Source organism: Bubalus bubalis, chromosome 10, assembly GCF_019923935.1.
Source record: "Bubalus bubalis isolate 160015118507 breed Murrah chromosome 10, NDDB_SH_1, whole genome shotgun sequence".
Classification (NCBI taxonomy): domain Eukaryota; kingdom Metazoa; phylum Chordata; class Mammalia; order Artiodactyla; family Bovidae; genus Bubalus; species Bubalus bubalis.
In genome coordinates, this window is record NC_059166.1 from 80,927,212 (window position 1) to 80,951,127 (window position 23,916).

Here is a 23,916-nt window from a genome sequence, read left to right on the forward strand (position 1 = left end):
GTGCCTTACTATTATTACTGTTGCTTTCTCCCTTTATGTTCTTAGTACTTGTTTTATGTATTTAAGTACCACATGTTGTTGTTCAGTTGCTAAGTCATATCCAACTCTTTGCAACCCCATGGACTGCAGCATGCCAGGCTTCCCTGTTTTTCACTATTTCCTAGTTCAGTTCAGTTCAGTCGCTCAGTCGTGTCCGACTCTTTGTGACCCCATGAATTGCAACACGCCAGGCCTCCCTGTCCATCACCAACTCCCGGAGTTCACTCAGACTCACGTCCATCGAGTCAGTGATGCCATCCAGCCATCTCATCCTCTGTCAACTCCTTTTCCTCCTGCCCCCAATCCCTCCCAGCATCAGAGTCTTTTCCAATGAGTCAACTCTTCGCGTGAGGTGGCCAAAGTACTGGAGTTTCAGCTTTAGCATCATTCCTTCCAAAGAAATCCCAGGGCTGATCTCCTTTAGAATGGACTGGTTGGATCTCCTTGCAGTCCAAGGGACTCTCAAGAGTCTTCTCCAACACCACAGTTCAAAAGCATCAATTTTTCGGCACTCAGCTTTCTTCACAGTCCAACTCTCACATCTCCTAGCTGCTGCTGCTGCTAAGTCCCTTCAGTCATGTCCGACTCTGTGCGACCCCATAGATGGCAGCCCACCAGGCTCCCCCGTCCCTGGGATTCTCCAGGGAAGAACACTGGAGTGGATTGCCATTTCCCTCTCCAATGCATCTGCTAGAGTTTGCTCAAATTCATGTACTTGAGTCAGTGATGCTATCTAGCCATCTCATCCACTGCCACCCCCTTCTCCTTTTGCCTTCCATTTTTCCTAGCATCAGGATCTTTTCCAATGAGTTGGCTCTCTGCATCAGGTGGCTGAAGTTGTTGTTAGCGCTTCAGCTTTAGCATCAGTCCTTCCAATGAATATTCAGGATTTATTTCCTTTAGGATTGTCAGGTTTGATCTCCTTGCAAGTCCAGGGGACTCTCAAGAGTCTTCTTTAGCGCCACAATTCGAAAGCATCAATTTTTTGGCACTCAATCTCCTTTATTGTTCAACTCTCACATCCGTACATGACTACTGGAAAAATCATAGCTTTGACTATATGGACGTTTGTTAGCAAATTGATGTCTCTGCTTTTTAATATGCTGTCTAGGTTTGTCATAACTTTTCTTCCAAGGAAGGAGCATCTTTTAATTTCATGGCTGCAGTCACTATCTGCAGTGATTTTGGAGCCCAAGAAAAGAAAATCTGTCACTACTGCCACTTATCTCCCTTCTATTTGCCATGAAGTAATGGGACAGGATGCCATGATCTTAGGTTTTTCATGTTGTTTCAAGTCAGCTTTTACACGCCCCTCTTTCATCCTCATCAAAGAGGCCCTTTAGTTCCTCTTCAGTTTCTGCCGTTAGAGTTGTATCATCCACATGTCTGCACTTGTTGGTATTTCTCCTGGCCATCTTGATTCCAACTTGTGATTCCTCCAGTCCAGCATTTTGCATGATGTACTCTGCATATAAGTTAAATAAACAGGTGACAATATACAATCTTATTGTACTCCCTTCCCAATTTATAACCAGTCTGTTGTTCCATGTCTGGTTGTAACTGTTGCCTCTTGACCCTGATGCAGGTTTCTTAGGAAGCAGATAAGGCAGTCTATTATTCCCATCTCTTTAAGAGTTTTCCACAGTTTGTGGTTATCCACACAGTCAAAGACTTTATCGTAGTCAATGAAGCAGAAGGAGATGCTTTTCTGGAATTCATTTTCTTTCTCTATGATCCAACAGATGTTGGCACTTTTATATGGTTATGTAGGAGATGTCCTAGGGGGCCCAGCAGCAGTCTTCTCTCTGGTTACCAGAGCTGTATGTTGTAAGGGTATGCCCTGTGTGGACTGGGTGCTTCCTTCTGTTTTGACAGGGTCAGCTCCTGTGGGCCCGCTGGTAGTCAGGGCTGGTTCCTGCGCTGGTTGACTGTGAGGCTGTGCCTCATGAGGTGGCTCTAGGCCTACTGGACAGGAGAGTAGGCTTCCTGTGCATTTGGCTGCATGACACAGGGTTGCACCGGCCTGCTGCCAGCCTACTGGTGGGTGAGGCCGGGTCTCTACTTTGCTGGCTGTGCAGCTGGGAAACTTGTGGCTAATGCTGGCCTGCTGGAGTACGGGGCTTTGACCTTGGTGTTAATAAGCTAGCAGGAAGAGACCAAAATGGAGCTTTGCCAGAGCCAGTGTTAACATAGTAGAATGAGCTCTCCCAAGTGGCTGTTGCCAGCACTTCTTTTCCAGTTGCAGTTGCTTCTTGCATATTTAGGTGGCTCTCTTAGATTAACAAGTCTGTTGGACCCAGCCCCCCTTTCAAACTACTGCCTCTGGACAGGAAATTGGCGTGGGTGAGAACTTTGCTTATACTTTTTAAGAGCCAAGTCCGTTTCCTACTGCCATCCAGCTCTCTCAGATAGAAGACCTACTGGTTTTCAAAGCCTGATATTCTGGGGACTCATCTTTGCAGTACAGAACTCCTGGGCTCAGACCCCTTGTTCCTTGGGAAGAACCTCTGAATGTGATACTCCTCCTATTTTTGGCGGTATGGGTCCTGACTATCTTGTCTCTGCCCCTCATCTGTCTCATTGTGCTTCTTCCTGTCTTTTTCTTTGTAGAAAATCTTTTCTGTAAAACTTCAGGTCTTTCTTATAGATACTTGTTCTGTAAAGAGTTGCCATTTAGTGTGTCTGTGGGGTGAGTGTAGGGTCTTCTTATTCCCCTGTCTGGGACACACATTGACACTCTGTTCTCTTTATCCTTGCACTACTGCTTTACTGAGAAGACAAAAAATTTACTTCGCTAAAATATGGTTGAGTTGATGGGTTTGTGGAAAATGTAGTTTTTATGTTGCCATTCTTTGTTCCACTTTCACATTTGGAAAAACCACTTGTAGTCAAAATATCTGTAATAGCAGTTTTTAATCTCATCCCTTTTGTGGATCTCTGTTCAGTTTATACTTCATAATAAAAATACAAAATTAATTGATCACAACATTTAGGTTTTTTTTTCCAGAATCTAGAAAATTTCTTGAGGATTAGATCCCCTTTTAATAAATTATTTTACAAATGTTTTCTTCATTTATCATAAATACCTATATTGAGTAGTAATGAAAGTGGAAAAGGAATTAACAGCTGATTGGTAAGACAGTCCTCACTTTCTGACTTCTTAAATCTCTGCAGCTTACAACTCGAAGTTTACAGAAGCACTTGACTAAAATATACTCTTATTTTTTAAGTTAACAATGCAAAGTATTTATTTAGGTAGGATGATTGTGTTTTTACCTTATCTTTAATCTGTTATTTCATAGTCCATGTTTTCTTTAATTTACTTGTAAAGCAGTTGTTATATAAAGTTTATCTTTTACCTGAAGTAAATTGTTTTTGTCTTTAAGAGAATGGGCTTCCCTTGTGGCCCAGCTGGTGAAGAATCTGCCTGCAATGCAGGAGACCTGCATTCAATCCCTGAGTTGGGAAGATCTCCTGGAGAAGGGAAAGACTACCCACTCCAGTATTCTGGCTTGGAGAATTCCATGGACTGTATAATCCATGGGGTCGCAAAGTCAGACATGACTGAGTGACTTTCACTTCACTTTATGAGGATCCCATATTTTCTTTCTTTTTTTCCCTGTTGTTGCCAAATCTTTTCATAGCGGCTTTCCTGGTGGCTCAGATTGTAAAGAATCCGCCTGCAGTGCAGGAGACCTGGGTTCAATTCCTGGGTTGGGAAGATCCCCTGGAGAAGGGAAGGCTCTCCAATCCAGTATGGTGGCCTAGAGAATTTCATGGACAGAGGCGCCTGGCAGGCTACAAGTCCATGAGTTCACAAAGAGTCAGACACAACTGAGTGACTTAAAAAATATATATATATATATACACACACACACATACACATATATGTGTATGTGTGTGTGTGTATAAAAGTTTATCTTTTACCTGAAGTAAATTGTTTTTATCTTTTAAGAGGAGCCATACTTTATTTTTTTCCCTGTTGTTGACAAATCTTTTCATGGAAGTTATGTTTATCATTTGTCTTTTAAGTAAGTGACCAATATCAAAGCTTGATATTTTACTAAAAATGTGAGTAAATGTGCCTTGTGGACCCTCCACGCTCTTCCATGTGTTGTTAGGCCTTAAACACTGCTACATGTATCACATGGGGTGTGCTTGCTAGGGCTGCTTTAACAGTACCATAAACTGGGTGGCTTAACCAATAGAAGTTATTTCTCACAGTTCTGAAGGCTAGAAATCCATGATCAGGATATCAGCAGTCAGTTTCTTCTAAGGTCTCTCTCTTGGCTTGTCTTCCTTCAGTATCTATACATGGTAATTTCCTCTGTGTATCTGTGTCTTAATTTTTTTTTCTTAGAAGAGCACCAGTCATGTTGGATTAGGGCCCACCCTAGTGACATCGTTTAACTTAATTATCTTTTTAAAGAGTCTGTCTGCAAATACAGTCATATTCTGAGACACTGGGATTTGGACTTGAAGCTATGAATTTGGGGGAGGTTGCAAACCCAGTAGAGCCTGTAACACACGATCAGTTCTCAAGAGGCGCTGGAGAATTCATACTCCTATTCAGTATGTATAGGAGATTATTGTCTCTACATAGTCAGTCTCTGTTTATTAAACCATTGCTCCAGGTCTCAGCTTTTCTGATCTGGTTTTATATTCAGTCTGGCCTTCAGATCATGTGTACAGTGTATTGAGATCTAGAATCATCTAGATCTTGTGATGGAACTTGAAGTCACAAAGTTGAAGTCTCTTCCACTGAGGAGGTTCCTACTTGTGTTCTGGAAAGAGCCCTTTATGTTTGGCATGAAGCAGCTTGTTGGAGAGAAACTGAACAAAATAAAAACCTTATAGATTTTCTGTTATATGTACCTGCCACATATTTTTCAGCTCATGTACAGAAGTCAGTGTTGACATTAGATTGTGGCTGGTTTTAGGTTTCTGTTGCTATCGTGACAAATTATTCTGTTGCTATCATGACAAACTTAGTGGCTTAAAACGGCACAAATATATGACCTTATAATGCTAGAGGGCACAAGTCTCAAAAGGCTAAAATCATTAAAGATGTCAGCAGGGCTGAGTTCCACACCCTTGTCTTTTCCAACTTCTAGAGGCTGCATTTGTTCCTTGGTTCGTGGTCCCCTTTATCTGTTTTCTGTATAGAACAGTCTTATGGACTCTGTGGGAGAGGGAGAGGGTGGGAAGATTTGGGAGAATGGCACTGAAACATGTAAAATATCATGTATGAAACGAGTTGCCAGTCCAGGTTCGATGCACGATACTGGATGCTTGGGGCTGGTGCACTGGGATGACCCAGAGGGATGGAATGGGGAGGGAGGAGGGAGGAGGGTTCAGGATGGGGAACACATGTATACCTGGGGTGGATTCATTTTGATATTTGGCAAAACTAATACAATTATGTAAAGTTTAAAAATAAAATAAAAAAATTAAAAAAATTAAAAAAAAAAAAACTAGCAATGTAGTGTCGCTCTGACTCTGCTTCTGTCATCACATTTCTTTCTCTGACTACAGCCAGAAAAGGTTTTTTCACTTTTAAGGATTCACCCTTCATCACATCTACAGTGTCTTATGCCACATAAGGTAGCAAGTTTACAGGTTTGTGGGGAGAAGCATTTCATTACTCTGTCTATCACGTGGTCCCAGCTAGATTGTCAGCATTTTTCTCTTAAGCCTCCTCACTTTTTATCTTTGCTTTCCATATTATGCTTGCCACTTCAGACAAGTGATCCTGCATCTGAATGACTCCTAATCATTATAGTAAAGTCAGAGAAGAGAAGATAATCCTCACTGCCTAACTTGGTTTGTATTGTCACATGGTTACTTTTTCACTGTCTCCTCTTAGCTCACCCTCTCTAAATTAGTGCGACAATGGATTATATCGAGGATTTATTCATCTGTTTTCTGAAGCACAACACCGATGCCTTGGGAAAGAGAATGGGGATTTCAGTTTGGTTTTATATGTACTATAAGTCTCAGGAATTCCTTGAAGTTTGGGGTATATCTTAGAAATGCCTGTTACATAAACTAAAATAGAAAAAAATTTACCTGAGACGGGAACTTTTAGGGAAGTAGAGTGCTTTTATTTTAGCTTAATAATTTAAGTGGTTTTCAGTGTATGTCTCTTGAATGTTCAGTTCAGAATTAATGAGGGGATGTGTTAAGAATGCAAAATCCCAGGCTCTGATCCAGACTTACTGAATCACAGTCAAATTTTAGTCATTTTTATTTCCACAGCTTTTTAACATTTCATGCCAGCTCATATGCATGTTGACACTTGAAGTATTGCTTTAGAATCTTGATGACCATTAGCAATTAGATTGCTTAATCATATTGATGGCATGAACCAGCAAAACAACAAAAATTTTACATAATTTCTTTGCAGAATTTGGTCTTTTATTTGAAAAGAATGAGTAAATAGCAGCATAGAGTATGATTATCTATATATTATAAGTATAATTTAAACATAAATGCTGAAAAGGAAAATATTCATAACATTTATGGCAGATAAAGATTTAAAATGTTCTTAGTATTCAAAGAAAACATTTACGTTAATAAGAAAATGCTAAATGTGAAATATACAAATTGCCTAAGAAAACATGGTTACAGGTAATTTTAAAATGAAGACATGAATGGTCAATAAACTTATGAAAAATGTTTAATGATATTCAGTTCAATTCAGTCGCTCAGTCGTATCGGACTCTTTGCAGCCCCATGAACTGCAGCACACCAGGCCTCCCTGTCCATCACCAACTGCTGGAATCTACCCAAACCCATGTCCATGGAGTTGGTGATGCCATCCAACCATCTCATTCTCTGTCGTCCCCTTCTTCTCCTGCCCTCAATCTTTCCCAGCATCAGGGTCTTTCAAATGAGTCAGCTCTTCGCATGAGGTGGCCAAAGTATTGGAGTTTCAGCTTCAATATCAGTCCTTCCACCCAGGATTGATCTCCTTTAGGATTGACTGGTTTGATCTCCTTGCAGTCCAAGGGACACTCAAGAGTCTTCTCCAACACCACAGTTCAAAAGCATCAACTCTTCAGCACTCAGCTTTCTTTATTAGAAAAGAAATATAAGTGCATGCTACTTTAACATAACAAAAATATATTTATATATTATGTATTTTACATTTATATTTCATATATATACACACATATATATGTGGAAAGATAAAAATCTTCCTTTGGCTGCCACAAAAGGAACATATTTATTACTATATATGTCAGTGGGGTATGGGGATTGTAAATTTGTTCATCCTTTCTAGAAAGGTAGAGTTCCAATACAGATCACAAGTTTTAAAAATAATCATCTAGTGAGTGATGTGAAGACTTTTTACAATATATTCTTATGTGAAAAAGGGTTATAAAACAGTCTATGATATTGTTCCCAATTTGGACAGATAATATTGTACATGCATAGATGCAGAGAGAGGGGCCTGGAAGAATATGCATCAAGGTGCTAGTGGTGGGTAGTTCTGAATGGGTAGAGCTTATTGGTTTTCTTTGGTTTTGATTTTACATTTTGTTGCTCTCAAGTTTTCTCTTAGGAAGTATTATTTTTTTGTAATGATTTTTTAAAGCCTTAAAATCTTAAGAAAATATTTTGTAATTCTCAAAAATTTTAGATGAGAAAGGTAGAAATGTGAGAGATATGAACAAGGTTAATAGTGATTACTAGTCAAATCAAAATTTCCAAGATTTCAGAATTGAGGCAGTGCTAAGAAGTAAAATAATTAACTTTACCAATATATGCACTCCTTATCTCCTCTTCGGAGAAGGCAATGGCACCCCACTCCAGTATTCTTGCTTGGAAAATCCCATGGACGGAGGAACCTGTTAGGCTGCAATCCATGGGGTCGCTAAGAGTCGGACACAACTGAGCAACTTCACTTTCACTTTTCACTTTCATGCATTGGAAAAGGAAATGGCAACCCACTCCAGTGTTCTTGCCTGGAGAATCCCAGGGACGGGGGAGCCTGGTGGGCTGCTGTCTATGGGGTCGCACAGAGTCAGGCATGACTGAAATGACTTAGCATAGCATATCTCCTCTTTGGGACTCTTCTTAGAGTGTTTCCATATGCTTTGTTCTTTACTCTCCCTAATGTTTCCTTTTCACATGCTTCTAAGTCTCTGTAAGTCTTCAATGACAACAAATGCATTGCATGTGACACGTCTTGTTAAAGAAGGTCTATCTTTTTTTTAAAGTGTTTGCTTAATACCAAGTCTTTTATTTATTTTCCAACAAACATCTATTAAGTGTTTACTCTTGGCTGTGAGAAACTTTTAATCCAACAAATTAATGTCACCTCTGTGCCAGGCTCCGTGGTCTGTGGAGCCATTATTAAAATGGGATAATCTTGTTAAATTGCTTTTTGTAGATGTTATTTTTTTGTCAGCCAACTTTCCAAGAATGCACTCATTATTGAAGCCTTAATTATCATGAAATTTTTTTAAAAAAATAGTAATTTTTGACAGAGACATTATGGCTAGAAGAAGTTTTTAACTTCCTGATTTAATTCAAAAGCTATCTTGTTCATAGATCTTCATAATTGACAATTCACTGTAGCCAGACTTCTTTATGATATACTTTAATTATTAGCATGGGAAAGAATGAGAGAACAAAGCAGGGGAAATGTGTGACATCTTTTCTCAATTGTGTTCTTTTTCTGATTCACGTTTTAGAAGTCCAAATATATCCCAGACAGGGAGAAAGTATTTTAATTCTGGCAGCCGTTAATCGCTCATTGGCACTTCAACATCAGCTGTTCAGAAGACTGCCAGTAGATTGTTTAAAGTTTTTAGACTTCAAGGAACAGCTGGGCTTTACAACAGCACTCAGTTGCAGATTCTACATTTCATGTGAAATACATTTTTATGATTTGATATGTTAACTTCCAGCTTGCCAGAAAGCCTTAACTCATTGTTGTGCACTACGTTATAAGTGGGATGACCAAAAAAATGTATTGGCCAGACCAAGGCAGTTTCACAGTGAGAGAGAATGCTATTAGTAATTACTCTAAGACACCAGATGTGAACTGGGCTATAATTCCTGTTGGCTTTAAGCAAATTCCAACTCAAGTAATTCACATGGTTTAACCTTCTTAATAAGTATACCTACAAAATCATATTGTTTATAACAAACCTATCTAAACATAGTGACTTAAAATAATTGCTATTAATGATCGTGATTCCCTGAGATGGCTAGGGAGGCTGGAATGCTTGGGACATATAGATTCTCATCCTTCTTATAGATTCTAATTCTTCACATATTGTTCACACTCTGCAGGTAAGATATGCTTGTATCCATCCTAGGTTTCCAAAAATGACATCCCAGTAGGAACAGCAGGCCCAAAGTTCAGGATCCCATCATCTAAATCAGGTCTAGATACAGATGAATATTCTTGTGTTTTGCTCTGTGGTGTGCGACTGGTCTTATCTGTTCCCACATACCAGACATACAGTGGATGGCAAGGACAGAACCACCACACTAAACACTCCCATCCAGAATGGTGGGGATAAGAATCATGTAACACTAAGTGGTTCATAGCAATTCTGAATTTGCATTGGACGTGTTGCCAGGCCACCTACTTGAGGGACAGGGAATGTTCTTTGAATCGGGCCCAGTTTCATTTCCTCAGAATGTGATTCTGTAGTTCATTTTTCTCCTAGGCTTTTGGGTCTGCTGGCTGGGTTCTTGGTTATATCCTCTTAGATAGTCTTCCTTTTCCATAAGAAATAGCTGTGTTGCATCCTGAATAACTTTCTCAGCAAGCTTCTTGCCTATGGATAATTGAGGACCCAGTGAAGTATTTTCATTTCGAAGTGTCTCTGTGTCGATTAATCCAAGTAATGCAGTACCCTTACATTTTTTTTTTTTAGCTTCTATGTATTAGATTATAGTCTCCTCCATTAGATAAAGGCCCTACTCACAGTTCTTTTCAAAACAGACCTTCTCTGTATATTGGCTGACATAGCAGAGTGCTGTGGACCAGCCCCACTGAACTAGACAAAAATCTCTTAGGAACCTAAGTCTCTTGAAGGTTCCACTTTAAATCATTCAGAGGTTCTCAAAAGACTTGTTACAGTCGCACACTTAATTTGATCTTTGGCTGCTGGCCTTATTTTACTTTAGAAATCTTTTACACACAAGTTTTGTGCCCTCTATATTCTGTTTACATTTTTCTCAGAGACTGAACATTTCCTTCTGTAGTTCTTATCCATTTTAGCCTTAGCATACAGCTAATTCACACATTCAACATTATTCCTGAAAATCTTTTTAGTCAGATTTATAAGCTCATTAAGTACATTTTCCTCTTTTCTAGATTACTGAAGGTGATAGTTTTGTACATTGTTTCTTTTTTTATCACACAGATTACCATTTTTCCCCCAAAAAGTTTGTCTTTGTAATTTCTTTCAGCAATGTTTTGTGGTTTCTGGTATAGAGGCCTTACACATATTTTGTTAAATATGTCCCTGTGAATTTCGTGTTCTGGAGTGCTATTGTAAGTGGAGTCATGTATTTTATTTCATTTCAACTATTCATTGCTGCTGCTGCTAAGTCGCGTCAGTCATGTCCGACTCTGTGCGGCCCCATAGACGGCAGCCCACCAGGCTCCCCCATCCCTGGGACTCTCCAGGCAAGAACACTGGAGTGGGTTGCCATTTCCTTCTCCAATGCATGAAAGTGAAAAGTGAAAGTGAAGTCGCTGAGTCGTGTCCGACTCTTAGCGACCCCATGGACTGCAGCCCACCAGGCTCCCCCGCCCATGGGATTTTCCAGCCAAGAGTACTCGAGTGGGGTGCCATTGCCTTTTCTGATTCATTGCTAGAATATAGATATACATTTGCTTTATATAAATTGACCTTATATTCTACATTCATGTTAAATTCACATATTCTTTTCTAGTGGATTTCTTGCATAGATTCTTTAGTATTTCCATGTATATGATCCTTTGTGTACAAATAAAAACAGTTTGTTTCTTCCTTTCCAATCTTTATTCCTATTTTTTCTTTTTCTTGTGTAACTGTAATGGCTAGGATCTCTAGTATATATAGCATTTGATAGAAATAATGAGAGTAGAAATATCTTTGTCTTGTTTCTAGTCTTAGGGGTTGTTAGTTGTGGGTTTTGCACAGATGCTCTTTACTAGGTTGGGGAAAGAAAAGAAAATTTTAGTTGCTCAGTCATGTCCAGCTCTTTTCAATCCCCTGGACTATAGCCCTCCAGGTTCCTCTGTCGAAGGGATTCTCCAGGCAAGAATACTGGAGTGGGTTGCCATTCCTTTCCTTGGGGATCTTCCTGACCCAGGGATTGAACCCAGATCTCCCACATTGTAGGCAGATATTTACTGTCTGAGCTACCTGGCAAGCCCGGGTAGAGGAAGTTCCTTTCTTTTTTTTTTTTTTTAAATTTTATTTTATTTAACTTTACAATATTGTATTGGTTTTGCCATATATCAAAATGAATCTGCCACAGGTATACATGTGTTCCCCATCCTGAACCCTCCTCCCTCCCCATACCATCCCTCTGGGTCGTCCCAGTGCACCAGCCCCAAGCATCCAGTATCGTGCATCGAACCTGGACTGGCTTTCTATTCGTAGTCTACTGAGAGCTTTTGTTATAAATGTGTGCATATTACTGTATATAAATTATACCTCAATTAATAACTGATTTAATAAAATTACCCATTCTAAAGCATGAACAGAGTAGTGTTGTCTGATATATATTAGTTTTGGAAAAACTTAAACTGTGTAAAGTTTTAAAAGTTTAAGAAAAATCTTATTTAAGACTAAAAGGTTTTAACATCAGTCAACAATCTTATTAAAGATATAATCAAAATGTTTAAGATTTTTCTTTCAAAAACAAAAGATAGATCTAAGAAAGGAATTGCTGTGTTTCCATTTACTAAGCTAATATGATACTTCAAAACTTTGTTATTTTTCTGGGTGGTAAACTTTGCCTGTAAAATCTAAATTTAGCACAGCTGAGAGATTGTAATACCTTTTCTTTTCTCAAGAATAAGACCTAAGAATAACAATGAAAACATAAGAATGCTTTTAATGTTTAGTAATTATATTTTGTGTTCTTATTAACATTGTAGATATATATAATACTAAATAATAACTCTATAGGTTAATTCTGAAACAGTATAGCTAGATTTTATTTAAATTTCTACTCTTATACATACAAGAAAACTGAGGCTCACTCAGAAAAAGTAATGATTTGCCTTTCATTGTTTCTATATTTATGGTAATTTTTTTAAAAATAGGAGTTACTTAAAGATCCATTGTACATTGGACTACGGCAGAGAAGAGTAAGAGGCCCTGAATATGATGATTTTTTGGATGAATTCATGGAGGCAGTTTCTCTCAAGTATGTATAATCTTTATTTTGTCTACATTTAAGTTGGATTTCAAAAACTTAAAGATAATCTAACATAATAAACTATAAAAATGTTCAAGTTTGGTATAATATGTTTAATATAAGTGATTTGAGTGAAATATATATATATGTATATCCTCATAAATATTGCTGACCAAATGATAATGTCATGTGTCTATCCCCCCAAAAGTTGTCTGTGTTTCTATCCCTGAAGATATTTTTTTCTTACAAGAAACTTCAGCTTCTATGGTTTGGGATTCATAATTATGGTGAATGAGGCAGTGGCCAGTGACTAAATTACCTGAGTAAGCCTTTTCATGATTATTGGCAGTCTGCATTTTGTTTCTGGCTGCTGATAAAATCTGGTTTTCCATCATCTTCCTGGGTGAATCTAACTCTTTTGTGGTAGGAGAGGCAGAGAAGTGAGCATGAATTAGTACGATCCGCAGGGTCCAGAATGAAGCAACGTCCACGAATCTCTGATTAAGTCTACTGTATTTGATTAAGATGCAGTACAATATTTCACTGAATACTTCATTTAATTGTGGACCAAGGGCTGCTATAAAATTTTCTATTTTTTTCCTTCAAAGTAGAGACTTCTGCCATAATTAGTAAGGTACTCTGAGAGAATTTTTTCACACTAACAGTGGTCCCATTTGTCTCTGTATAGCCACAGAAACCATGTACTATTTAAAAACATATATGTTGCTTTGGTTTTTCATAGAAATGAACTCATCACTGGCATCAACTGTAACTATAGACATACTTCTGGTTTCTTTTTATTATAAGGTTTAATTTGAAGAAGTTGAATTCAGTAGCAGAAAGTGCTCTCATCAGCTTGCAAAATATATAGAATATTTTGAATGTCTTGTTACCCAAGGTTTTAGCGCAAAGTACATTTACCAGTTAGTATGGACTACTTTTTTAAAACCCGTGTCTGATATATTTCTTATTATTATTTAACTTATTTAATTAAATTGTACTTATAGACATAGTTGAGCAACTCTAAAATTCAAGAGTTCATGGTACAGTTAATTACCAGAAGTTTTTCATATTTAATTTTAAATTTCCTACTCTTTAAAATTTATATAAGATTGTGCAATTATGTGTAACTTTGTAGGTAGCAATATTAGTCAAGAGATTGTATAGAGAATACTGCAAGGTGGCATAAAAGAAAAAGAAATTCTCAGCATATTTGTTTTTGTCTGTTTGTGTGAACAAAATTTATCTTTATATGGGTGACTTCAGTATATTTACCAAGAAACTGAGTCATGAATAAAGCATATATGGCCTATATACTTAAATATTGTTGAAATAAAAAGAGAAATGTATGGCCTATATACTTATGCTGTTGAAATAAAAGAGAAATAATTCCACAGAAACAAAAAGATAAATAATTCCATAAACAGTGAAAAGCTTTCTGAATGAAAAGCTAATTTTGAATGAGCTTTGTCAATCTAGAATCAGAAAAACTGTGTGTGTGTGTGTTTAATGTTGAATTGAGAAGTTACCTAAGATCTATAATAAGAAATGGGGATTGACAAAAGTCAACAATAATTTAAAATGCAGAAACCACCTATAAATCAGGAATTACACTTCTGGGCTCTTCCCAGAGAAAAACCCCACGGACTTTTCAAAGGTACTTTCTAGCATAACTCTACTTTGGGAAGAGTTTTCTAGAAATGAAACATACTACTGCTACCAAATTAAATTGGGACATAATCCTGAAGATAAACCCAAAATTATTTAAAAAGGAAATGTAGCTTACATTCAAGGTGGCAAATGCCTGTTAGGAGTTGGCTTAGCCAGCAATTGGATTCTAGATGGAGTTATTAAGGAGTGCAGTTGGAATCTACCCTTTTGTAAGGGAAAGAACAGGAAAAGAAGTGGATGAAGGAGAAGTTGAACTACAGTGTCGACTTGCCAACAGCCCTTGGGACCACACTTTCATGCTGTCTATTTAGACCCCTAGGAAAAACCAATTTCCATTCCCCACTCCCCAACCAATATTATGTTGGTTTTCTAATTTACCTCTTTTGAGGATTGACCTGGGGCAGTTGTCATTTCTTCCTTTTGGCTTTCTCCACAATTATATTTCTTAGCTCATGGGCCAAAGACTTGTTATGGGTGTTGCAGCAGTCACCAAGTAGGTATCTGTCCTGGTTCTGTATTTGAGGACTGAGGAAATCACCGCCATGTGGGTCTCTGGTCCCAGGGCCCATTACGAGCTAGACCTTAGCCAGGGCTCCGTTTATGATTAGGCTCCAAAGCCTTCTAACAGGGAGTGACAGCATATTGATGCTTCAGGTCTGTGCCCTCAGAATGTCTGAGTAGTCTGTCTCCCTGGTGCACAGTTGCTGGATTAAAGGGCTGTAGGTCCCTTTGGGGGAAGGTTGGGGGAATTACTACCTTGTATTCTTGTTATAATGTTACATAGTCCTTCCCTCTGGAGATTCGATGACTTCTTCAGTCAGTGAGTTCTGGGTCCAAAAGTTAGCTAAGATTTGGAAACTGAGTCACTGATTGAGACATTATTGGGACAACTACCCTCCACTTTGTGGCCATTCATCTTTGATTTATTTTGAATGTACATGTTGAATAAGTCGCCTTGTTGGGATGCCATATTTTATTAATTATGTCAGTAACTCTCTGTGGGTCAAGCACACCCCATACACCAGCCTTGCCACTCTCAGGATAATCGTGCCCACCTGGCTTCTGGTGGCTTCTGATCTTCACCTGGTTCTGTTATCCCCATTGCTGTTGATGAGCCTAATTCTCTTACATACCTTCCCTCTGTTACTTCTGGTCTTCAGAAGAGAGCCACCACTCAGAACCTAGTAAAGAAGATTTCATCTCACTAGTACCTTCCTTGCAACTTAGGTTAGTGGTGTGTTTTCTGGGCCTTCCTGTGGAATATCTCCATCTGATGGGGTTCTGGCCCTATGCAGCATGTGCACCCCAGAATATACTCTCTGAACCTGTGCGCCCCTCTTCTGACCCCTGCCATAGAGTTTCTGGCATTTCATATTTAACATGAGCTATTACTTCATCCTTGTTTTTAGGTACCATCCTAGTAGCCAGTTCGCACATTTCCTGAGATTCTTGCTAGTTTTGTCTTGCCTCTTAGGACGGCGCCCTCACATGGATGGTGGTGGTAGTGCTGGTTTAGAACCTAAGTTGTGTCTGACTCTTGTGACTCGATGGACTGTAGCCTGCTGGGCTCCTCTGATCATGGAGTTCTCCAGACAAAAATACTGGAGTGGGTTGCCATTTCCTTCTCTGGGGGATCTTCCCTACCCAGGGATCAAACATGGGTCTCCTGCATTGCAGGCACATTCTTTACCAACTGCCTGAGCTACAAGGGAAACCCACCCTCACATGGATAAACTCTCCCTTGTCTAATCTTAAATTCCAGCCCCTTTGATCAAACACCTTCAGTATTTAATCTTACATGTACTCTCCTTGCTAATGTAAACTTGCTAGATCTTTCAGTTCCTTCCTCAAATAGTGTCTTTGTTTTTCAGGCCTCATCACCCTCTGTGGGTTATATTGTGATATAATCCTAGTTACATAGGCTTGAGTGTCTGGAGAGGAGGTGGGGGTGAACAGATCGGGGGTTAGGGAGAGATAGGTTGTCTTTTTGGGGAGAAGCCTCTACCTATATTCTCCCCAAGAAAGAAGGGGCAGGGCTACTTATATTGGTTCAGAAAGTTCTGGGGAATTTGAGAGTTCAAGATTTTGGGGAGGTATCGAGTAAGACATCTTGTGCCACATGGGAGGAACCTGGTCTTTTCCAGTCAGGATGTTGACTGAGCACATCTCCCGTGCCTGCAGGTTTGGGGGTTTTTGACTGCTCTGATACTTAATCCCAGCTCCTGGTCATTAGCTTTCTCTGCCCTAAAGACCTGATAACATTTTCATACCTACCAGAGAGTTCCTCTGGCTTTCAGGTTGGTGGTTACTTGCTTTTAGCTTTTTTATTTCTTTCAAATTTCCAAATGCATTCTTTTTCTTTTTAAAAATTTTATTGGAGTGTAGTTGATTTACAGTGTTGTATTAGTTTCTGGTATATAACAAAGTAAATCAGTTATACATGTATTGCCCTTAGCTTTTTATTTTCTTTACCCGTTGTCCTTAAAGTTATTATTTCTCTTCTGTTTCTCAAATATCATTCCAGCTACACTGTTCCCTTCTGCTGACCTATCAGCCCAACCTATCCCTGGCAAGAGCTTTAACTATTGGACAGCTACCTCGTGCCAGGGCTTCTCTGTGTTCCCCTGGGGTTAGGGTCCTCACTGCCAGCCAAACAACCAGGGATCCAGCTCCGCAGCCCCATCCTGTCACCTGCTTTCTCGGACCACTCCTGGTACCATCGGTCACAGATTAGGTTATCTGGGACATATTCGGAAGCACACTTTGGTCTTCAAGAGGTTTGTAAGAAGTGCCCTAGAGGTCATCACCCTTGAAAGGGGTGCAGAGGGAGAAGAAATGGGCACAGGGACAGAATTGAGCTGGGATGCAGCACAAGACACCTTCCTCTGGCCCCATGGAGAACTCTGGAACCACAGTGGCTTTTCAGAGTTGTCCTCCATCACCTGAGATGGCCAAGCCTTCCTGTTTCTGCATCATTTAGTCATTGAATGTGGGTTCCCCTGAGAAGGAGCATGACCTATGGTTTAGGGCTCCCTGTAGCTGAGACAGTCTCTGGGACAACAGTGGGGAATCTGAAAGCCATGTCACAGTAATGTTTAGATAAAGATAAAAACTGAGCAGAAAAAAGTATTGAGGTTTGTAATAAAGGCACGTGCTAGAGTCTTAGGAGGGACCGTATTTCTGATATTCTAGGTCACGTGACAGACAAATGCTAGCCTCTGCATAGTATTCTTGCTTTGGAAACATTGACCATTGGAGCAAACATTGAGTTGCTTCAGGAAACCATGCGCTAAAAGAAGCTCGATCTCTCCAGTAAAAATGTCACGTCAAACTGTTTCTTCTTTCTCACTGTTTTGACCCATTTGTTCATTTATTGAAAGCCAGGCACTGTGTTTGGTGCTGGGAATACAGGACTGAATCAGACAAAAATAATCTTTGCCTTTCATGTAGCCTCTTTACTAGAGAAGTCAGATAATACACAAGCAAATAAGGAAATGAAACAATGCAATTTATGGTAATTGCAATGGAAGAAACAGGAAATTGTACTGAGAACAATAGGAAATGACTTAATTTATATGTCAGGTAAGTTACTAGATACATTCTATGAAGTCAGTTGTCAGTCATGATACTTTTTTAGGCATGCTACTTTTGTTGCAAGTTGATAAGAGCTCTTTGATTATAGTTAGGTAAATTCATAAACAGTGGAAAACTGAATCTAGAAAATATTGATTGATTAGAACCGATACTAAGGAGCATCTCTTGTGGAGTAATACCACAGGTCCATTTCCCTAACTTGCCTTTTCAGTGATTTTATCAGTTGGTCCTATAATTACATATTTGAGAATATCGATTAAGAAAATAATCCTGAGTAGAAAATAGTTTCTATATCCACATATGTTCACTGAGCATTTTTATCCCATGGTTTTCTTCCCTCTGTGTCCTGAGTAGCACACCCTCCTTGCTTTCTTCCTACCTCACTGGTTGCTCCTTCACACTTCTCTTGGCTTCTTTCTTCCAGTCCCCTTGACCTCTGTCCCTTTTGGTACTCCAGGGCTTGGTGCTTTCCTAGGTCCTGTTTATCTTCACTCCCCTTGATGACCTCCTCTGGTTCTTCTTCTTGTATCTGTGACTCCCAAATCTATGTTTTGAGTCTGTATCTCTTGGAACTCTAGAATCATAGTCAGCCTCCTCCTTGACATAGATCTGTAATAGACAAGAGCATATGGAGAAGTCCAGAATTGGACTCCTGACCTCCCTCCCACCTCGCTGACCCCTGCTTCTGCTGTAGGATTTCCTATTTCAGTAAATGACAGCCCCATTTGTCCTGTTCCTGAGGTGAAACTCATTGGCATTATCACTCCGTACGCATCAGATCAGATCAGATCAGATCAGTTGCTCAGTCGTGTCTGACTTTTTGCGACCCCACAAATCGCAGCATGCCAGGCCTCCCTGTCCATCACCAACTCCCAGAGTTCACTCAGACTCACGTCCATCGAGTCAGTGATGCCATCCAGCCATCTCATCCTCTGTCGTCCCCTTCTCCTCCTGCCCCCAATCCCTCCCAGCATCAGTCTTTTCCAATGAGTCAACTCTTCGCATGAGATGGCCAAAGTACTGGAGTTTCAGCTTCAGCATCATTCCTTCCAAAGAAATCCCAGGGCTGATCTCCTTCAGAATGGACTGGTTGGATCTCCTTGCAGTCCAAGGGACTCTCAAGAGTCTTCTCCAACACCACAGTTCAAAAGGATCAATTCTTCAGCGCACAAAACTCGTTAGCTTTAACTTCAGAGTATATCCAGAATCTAGGCCCTTCTCATTGCCTCTGTTATTACTTCCTGTATCTTCTCCCTGATTATTTTCATAGTCTCCTAACTAGTTTGACTGCTTCCTCTCTTGTGTGCCCCCTTAGTCTGTCCCTAGCACCGAGGCTAAAATGATTGTAAGTTAGGTAATTTCTCTGCTCAAAATCCTCAAGGGCTTATCATTTCATGCAGAATTAAAATGAAAAGACAAAGCGTGAAAGCACTAGTCAGTCAGTCATGTCTGATTCTCTGTGACTCCATGGATTGTAGCCCGCCTCTGTCCATGGGATTTCCCAGGCAAGAATACTGGAGTGGGTTGCCATTCCCATCTCCAGAGGATCAAACCCGGGTCTCCTGCATTGAAGACAGATGCTTTACCTTCCAAGCCAAGTGGGAAGCCCTGCAGGGAATAAAAGTAAGTCCTTGCAATAGCAGAAAAAGACCCCGGACCAACTGACTGCTTGTTTGCTATTTTTCTGAGTAAACCCAGGCATGCTGATGCCTCAAGGCTTGCCATTTTTTCTTCTTGAAATCGTTCCCACCCTCACCTTACCCAGTTTTCCACATGGCTAGCTCTCTTGCCTCCTTTAAAGAGATGTTTAAAATCCTGCTCCCTCCCCAGCTTGCCAAAGGGATTTTCTTGGCAGTACAGTGGTAAGAACTTGGGCGCTTTCACTGCTAGGGCCCAGGTTCCATCCCTGATTGGGTACTAAGATCCTGTAGCGTGGGGGAGAAAAAGAGAGAAATAATAATATAAAATAAAATATAATTTCCTCAGCTATTTCTTTCTCAGTGAGGCCTTCCATGACCAACTTCTTTGTAATTATACCTCTAATTCATTTTTTTTCTTCCCTGCATTTATCAGTATCTGATGTATTTATATTTAATTATTTATGTTCTGCCTACTTCCCTATGCTGTAAGTTTCACGAGAGCAGGAGTTTTCTCTTTCTTTCACTGCCATATCCCTGGTCTTTAAGATATTATCTGCTGCTGCTGCTAAGTCACTTCAGCCGTGTCCGACTCTGTGCGACCCCAGAGACGGCAGCCCACCAGGCTCCCCCATCCCTGGGATTCTGCAGGCAAGAACACTGGAGTGGGTTGCCGTTTCCTTCTCCAATGCATGAAAGTGAAAAGTGAAAGTGAGGTCGCTCAGTCGTGTCCGACCCTCAGCGACCCCATGGACTGCGGCCTACCAGGCTCCTCTGTCCATGGGATTTTCTAGGCAAAAGTACTGGAGTGGGGTGCCATTGCCTTCTCCAAAGATATTATCTAGCATGTGATAAGTACTCAGTAAATATTTGTCAGGTGAATGATTGAATTTGATTTATTTTGTTTATGTAGCTTAAAATGATAGATATGACTGGAAGAACTCTGGTATTTTAAATAAGTCACATAAATATTTTCATGTGATTTAATTTCAGGAAATATTAAACCTCATAATCCTTACATACGGCCAAGTACATACTAAAAATATTACTTGTAGGTTACTCCTTAAATATTTGTTTCTATTTTGTGGTTGTACTTCTTAAAGTAGCTTTTGTTTTCCAAAATCAATTGCATCTGAAAGTTAATAAGAACAGTAGTGACAGCTTCAGCTCTATCGTCTAAAATCCTTTGGAATTTCATACATAGTTATTAACTAAATGAGAAAACAAAGAAGAAAAACAGTACCTCAAGAGAGCTTTAAAAAGCTAGTATTAAATTTTTTTAATGAAAGTAATAGAAGCTATTCATCTGTGACTTAATCTTTTTTCCTTTTTCTTTTTAAATGATTAAAATAAAAAATCACTTGGAAGTACTAGGAATGGCAGCAGAGATGATTATTATATTTAGACCTCAACCTTGGCTGCCATCACAGATTTTATTATGCTCTGTCACTTAACACCTAAGGGAAGTAATCTTAATCTGAAGCCATACCATCTGCCACTTCTGCAGGGTGTGATAATGGTGTTTTCATAAAAGGATGTTTTCTCTACTGATTTGACACTGAACCAGAGCCTTGACAGTTTGCCTGAGACACACCAGACTATTCAGAGAGGTTATTAATTTGGTCAGAGTTCTCAATATTAGATTTCAAAGGAATAAGCCATATAGCCCCTGATTATAGTGGCCAGATTTACTAAATATATTTTATGATTATTATAATACTTTCTCTTTCTAAAGATGTCATCAGATATACAAGTTAATGTGCTCTTCATCATTACTCAGGGCTGCAGTTCAACACTTTCTCCACCATTCTACACTGAATCTTTGGTTGCGCTTTACAGAAGGGGCCTCGTTACTTCCCTGTTATCTTTCTTTCTCCTGTTTCTGCTGCAGTTAATTTCATGGCTGACTTTCTGTGCTGCCTTCTTCCACCTGTTCCAATCATTGCCTTTCATTCCTGATCCTTTTTTTAGCTGAATGGGTATATTTATAGCTTAGATGATTTTATCTATAAATCTTTGAGGCCCTTTGGATTCCACCTGTCGCTTTGATCAGCATAAGTTCCTTAGGTTTTCATAAGAAATTTAATAAAAACATATGACTGTATGGGACACCACCTGCTATTCTTCCTTGTGGTCCAAAGGTGAGGTAAACCATTTGAAAAAAAAAATCAAGTGGAAAGAATGTCTGTCAATATGAAAAAAATCAGCAACCATGTAACTAAGGAACATGACTCAAATCAAATTTATGACTCAGATGTTTTTTTCCATTTTTCCATCCAAAGAAAAATCAGATTCACACTTTAACTATAGCCATAGTTTTCTTGAAATGCCAGGTGTTTCTATTTATAACTTTCTCTCCACTTTTTTTTCAAGTACATGAAAAAGATAGGTCATGTAAGTATTAGCAATCTATAGGTGTGCTTTATGTATACATATGTGTAAATATATATATACAGTTTTATTCCCTTAAAGATTTAAGATGGATGTGTATTGGGTTGGCCAAAGAATTCGTTTGGATTTTTCCATAAGAGCGCACAAAAACCCGAACAAACTTTTTGGCCAGTCCAATACTTCAGTATTTTAATGCTAGTTTTGCATCTTTGCCCATATTCCAGTCCAGTCTTGGAGGAGCCAGTTTGACTTGGAGGAAAAAATCAAATTTATTATCTCTTTCTGAATATAGTTTACAACTCTTTTCTTGCAGATGCTTTTCTTTTCTAATTGTATTTTATTCTAAACATTAATTCTGATTGCATTAATTCTAGCATTCCTTTAATATGGATGCAGATTTTTTACACTGGTTTTATTCTGTGTGAGTATTACATATGTTACTTTATTGTGCCCTGTTTTCCTTACTTGAATATGAGTTCTGTCAAAAAAAACTTTGTTATCAAGGTATCGTTTTTTTCTCACTGTCCCACATTATACTGTACCACGTGAAAGTGGAAGTCATTCAGTCATGTCCTACTCTGCGATCCCATGGACTATACAGTCCATGGAATTCTCCAAGCCAGAATACTGGAGTGGGTAACCTTTCCCTTCTCTAGGGGATCTTCCTAACCCAGGTTTCCCGCATTGCAGGCAGGTTCTTTACCAGCTGAGCCACAAGGGAAGCCCAAGAATACTGGGGTGTGGGTAGTCTATCCCTTCTCCAATGAATCTTCCCAACCCAGGAATCGAACCAGGGTCTCCTGCATTGCAGGCCAATTCTTTACCAACTGAGCTGTCAGGGAAGCCGTGCTGTGCCACTAGTGAGTATAAAATAGCCCTGTTGAAAGCATTACGTAAATGTTGAAGCCATCAAAACTACTGTGACACGTATCTGAAGGAAAGGTGATTTTCTAACATAAACTAGAGAATCATATAGTTTTATGAATAAAGTGGCTCTGCTATTAGTAAACTAAAGGTTTGAATTTTAATTACAGAGAGACATTTATGTTTTAGAGTTTACATTTTCTCTAAAGAAGAAAAGTGTTTTAATAAATTCCCATTGTATCCATTATTGCCTGTCTTTTTCTCTTTGAATCAACAAGCATTGAGATCTATAGAGAGGAATCCGTTGATCTTTTATCTGAGTTTATGAAAGCTGTATCATTTTATTTATTAAAGATAATCATTGTGGTTTGACAATTTGTATACCATGCTTCCTCTCTGTCTTCTGACTTTCATTTAGCTAACTGAACCCTAACTTCTTTTATTTATTTATTATTTTTGTCTGCGGTGGATCTTCATTGCTGCGTGGGCTTTTCTCTACTTATGGTGAGTGGCTTCTCACTGTGGTAGCCTCTCTCGTGTAGTGCGGGCCCTAGGGGCACATCAGTTCAGTTCAGTCGCTCAGTTGTGTCCGACTCTTTGCCACTCCATGAGTCGCGGCACTCCAGGCCTCCCTGTCCATCACCAACTCCCAGAGTTCACTCAGACTCATGTCCATCGAGTTAGTGATGCCATCCAGCCATCTCATCCTCTGTCGTCCCCTTCTCCTCCTGCCCCCAATCCCTCCCAGCATCAGAGTCTTTTCCAATGAGTCAACTCTTCGCATGAGGTGACCAAAGTATTGGAGTTTCAGCTTCAGCATCAGTCCTTCCAAAGAACACCCAGGACTGATCTCCTTTAGAATGGACTGATTGGATCTCCTTGCAGTCCAAGGGACTCTCAAGAGTCTTCTCCAACACAACAGTTCAAAAGCATCAACTCTTCGGCACTCAGCTTTCTTCACAGACCAACTCTCACATCCATACATGACCACTGGAAAAACCATAGCTTGACTAGACGGACCTTTGTTGGCAAAGTAATGTCTCTGCTTTTTAATAAGCTATCTAGGTTGGTCATAACTTTCCTTCCAAGGAGTAAGTGTCTTTTAATTTCATGGCTGCAGTCACCATCTGCAGTGATTTTGGAGCCCCCCCAAATAAAGTCTGACACTGTTTCCACTATTTCCCCATCTGTTTCTCATGAAGTGATGGGCACATGGGCTTCGGTAGTTGAAACACAGGGGCTCAGTAGTTGTGTCTCCTGGCATCTAGAGCACAGGCTCAGTTGCTCTGCAGGATGTAGAATCCTCCCAACCCAGGGATCGAACCCATGTCTCCTG

General features: G+C 39.6%; 1 protein-coding gene across 1 annotated transcript in view; it reads left to right on the plus strand.

The window, feature by feature from the left end:
- ME1 (malic enzyme 1) overlaps positions 1 to 23,916 on the plus strand; it is a 221,658-nt gene that overhangs the window by 116,091 nt on the left and 81,651 nt on the right. Inside the window, exon 6 of the mRNA XM_025294822.3 lies at positions 12,329 to 12,432. Within this exon, the coding sequence (XP_025150607.2) occupies positions 12,329 to 12,432 (104 nt within the window). The remainder of the gene's footprint in view (positions 1 to 12,328; positions 12,433 to 23,916) is intronic.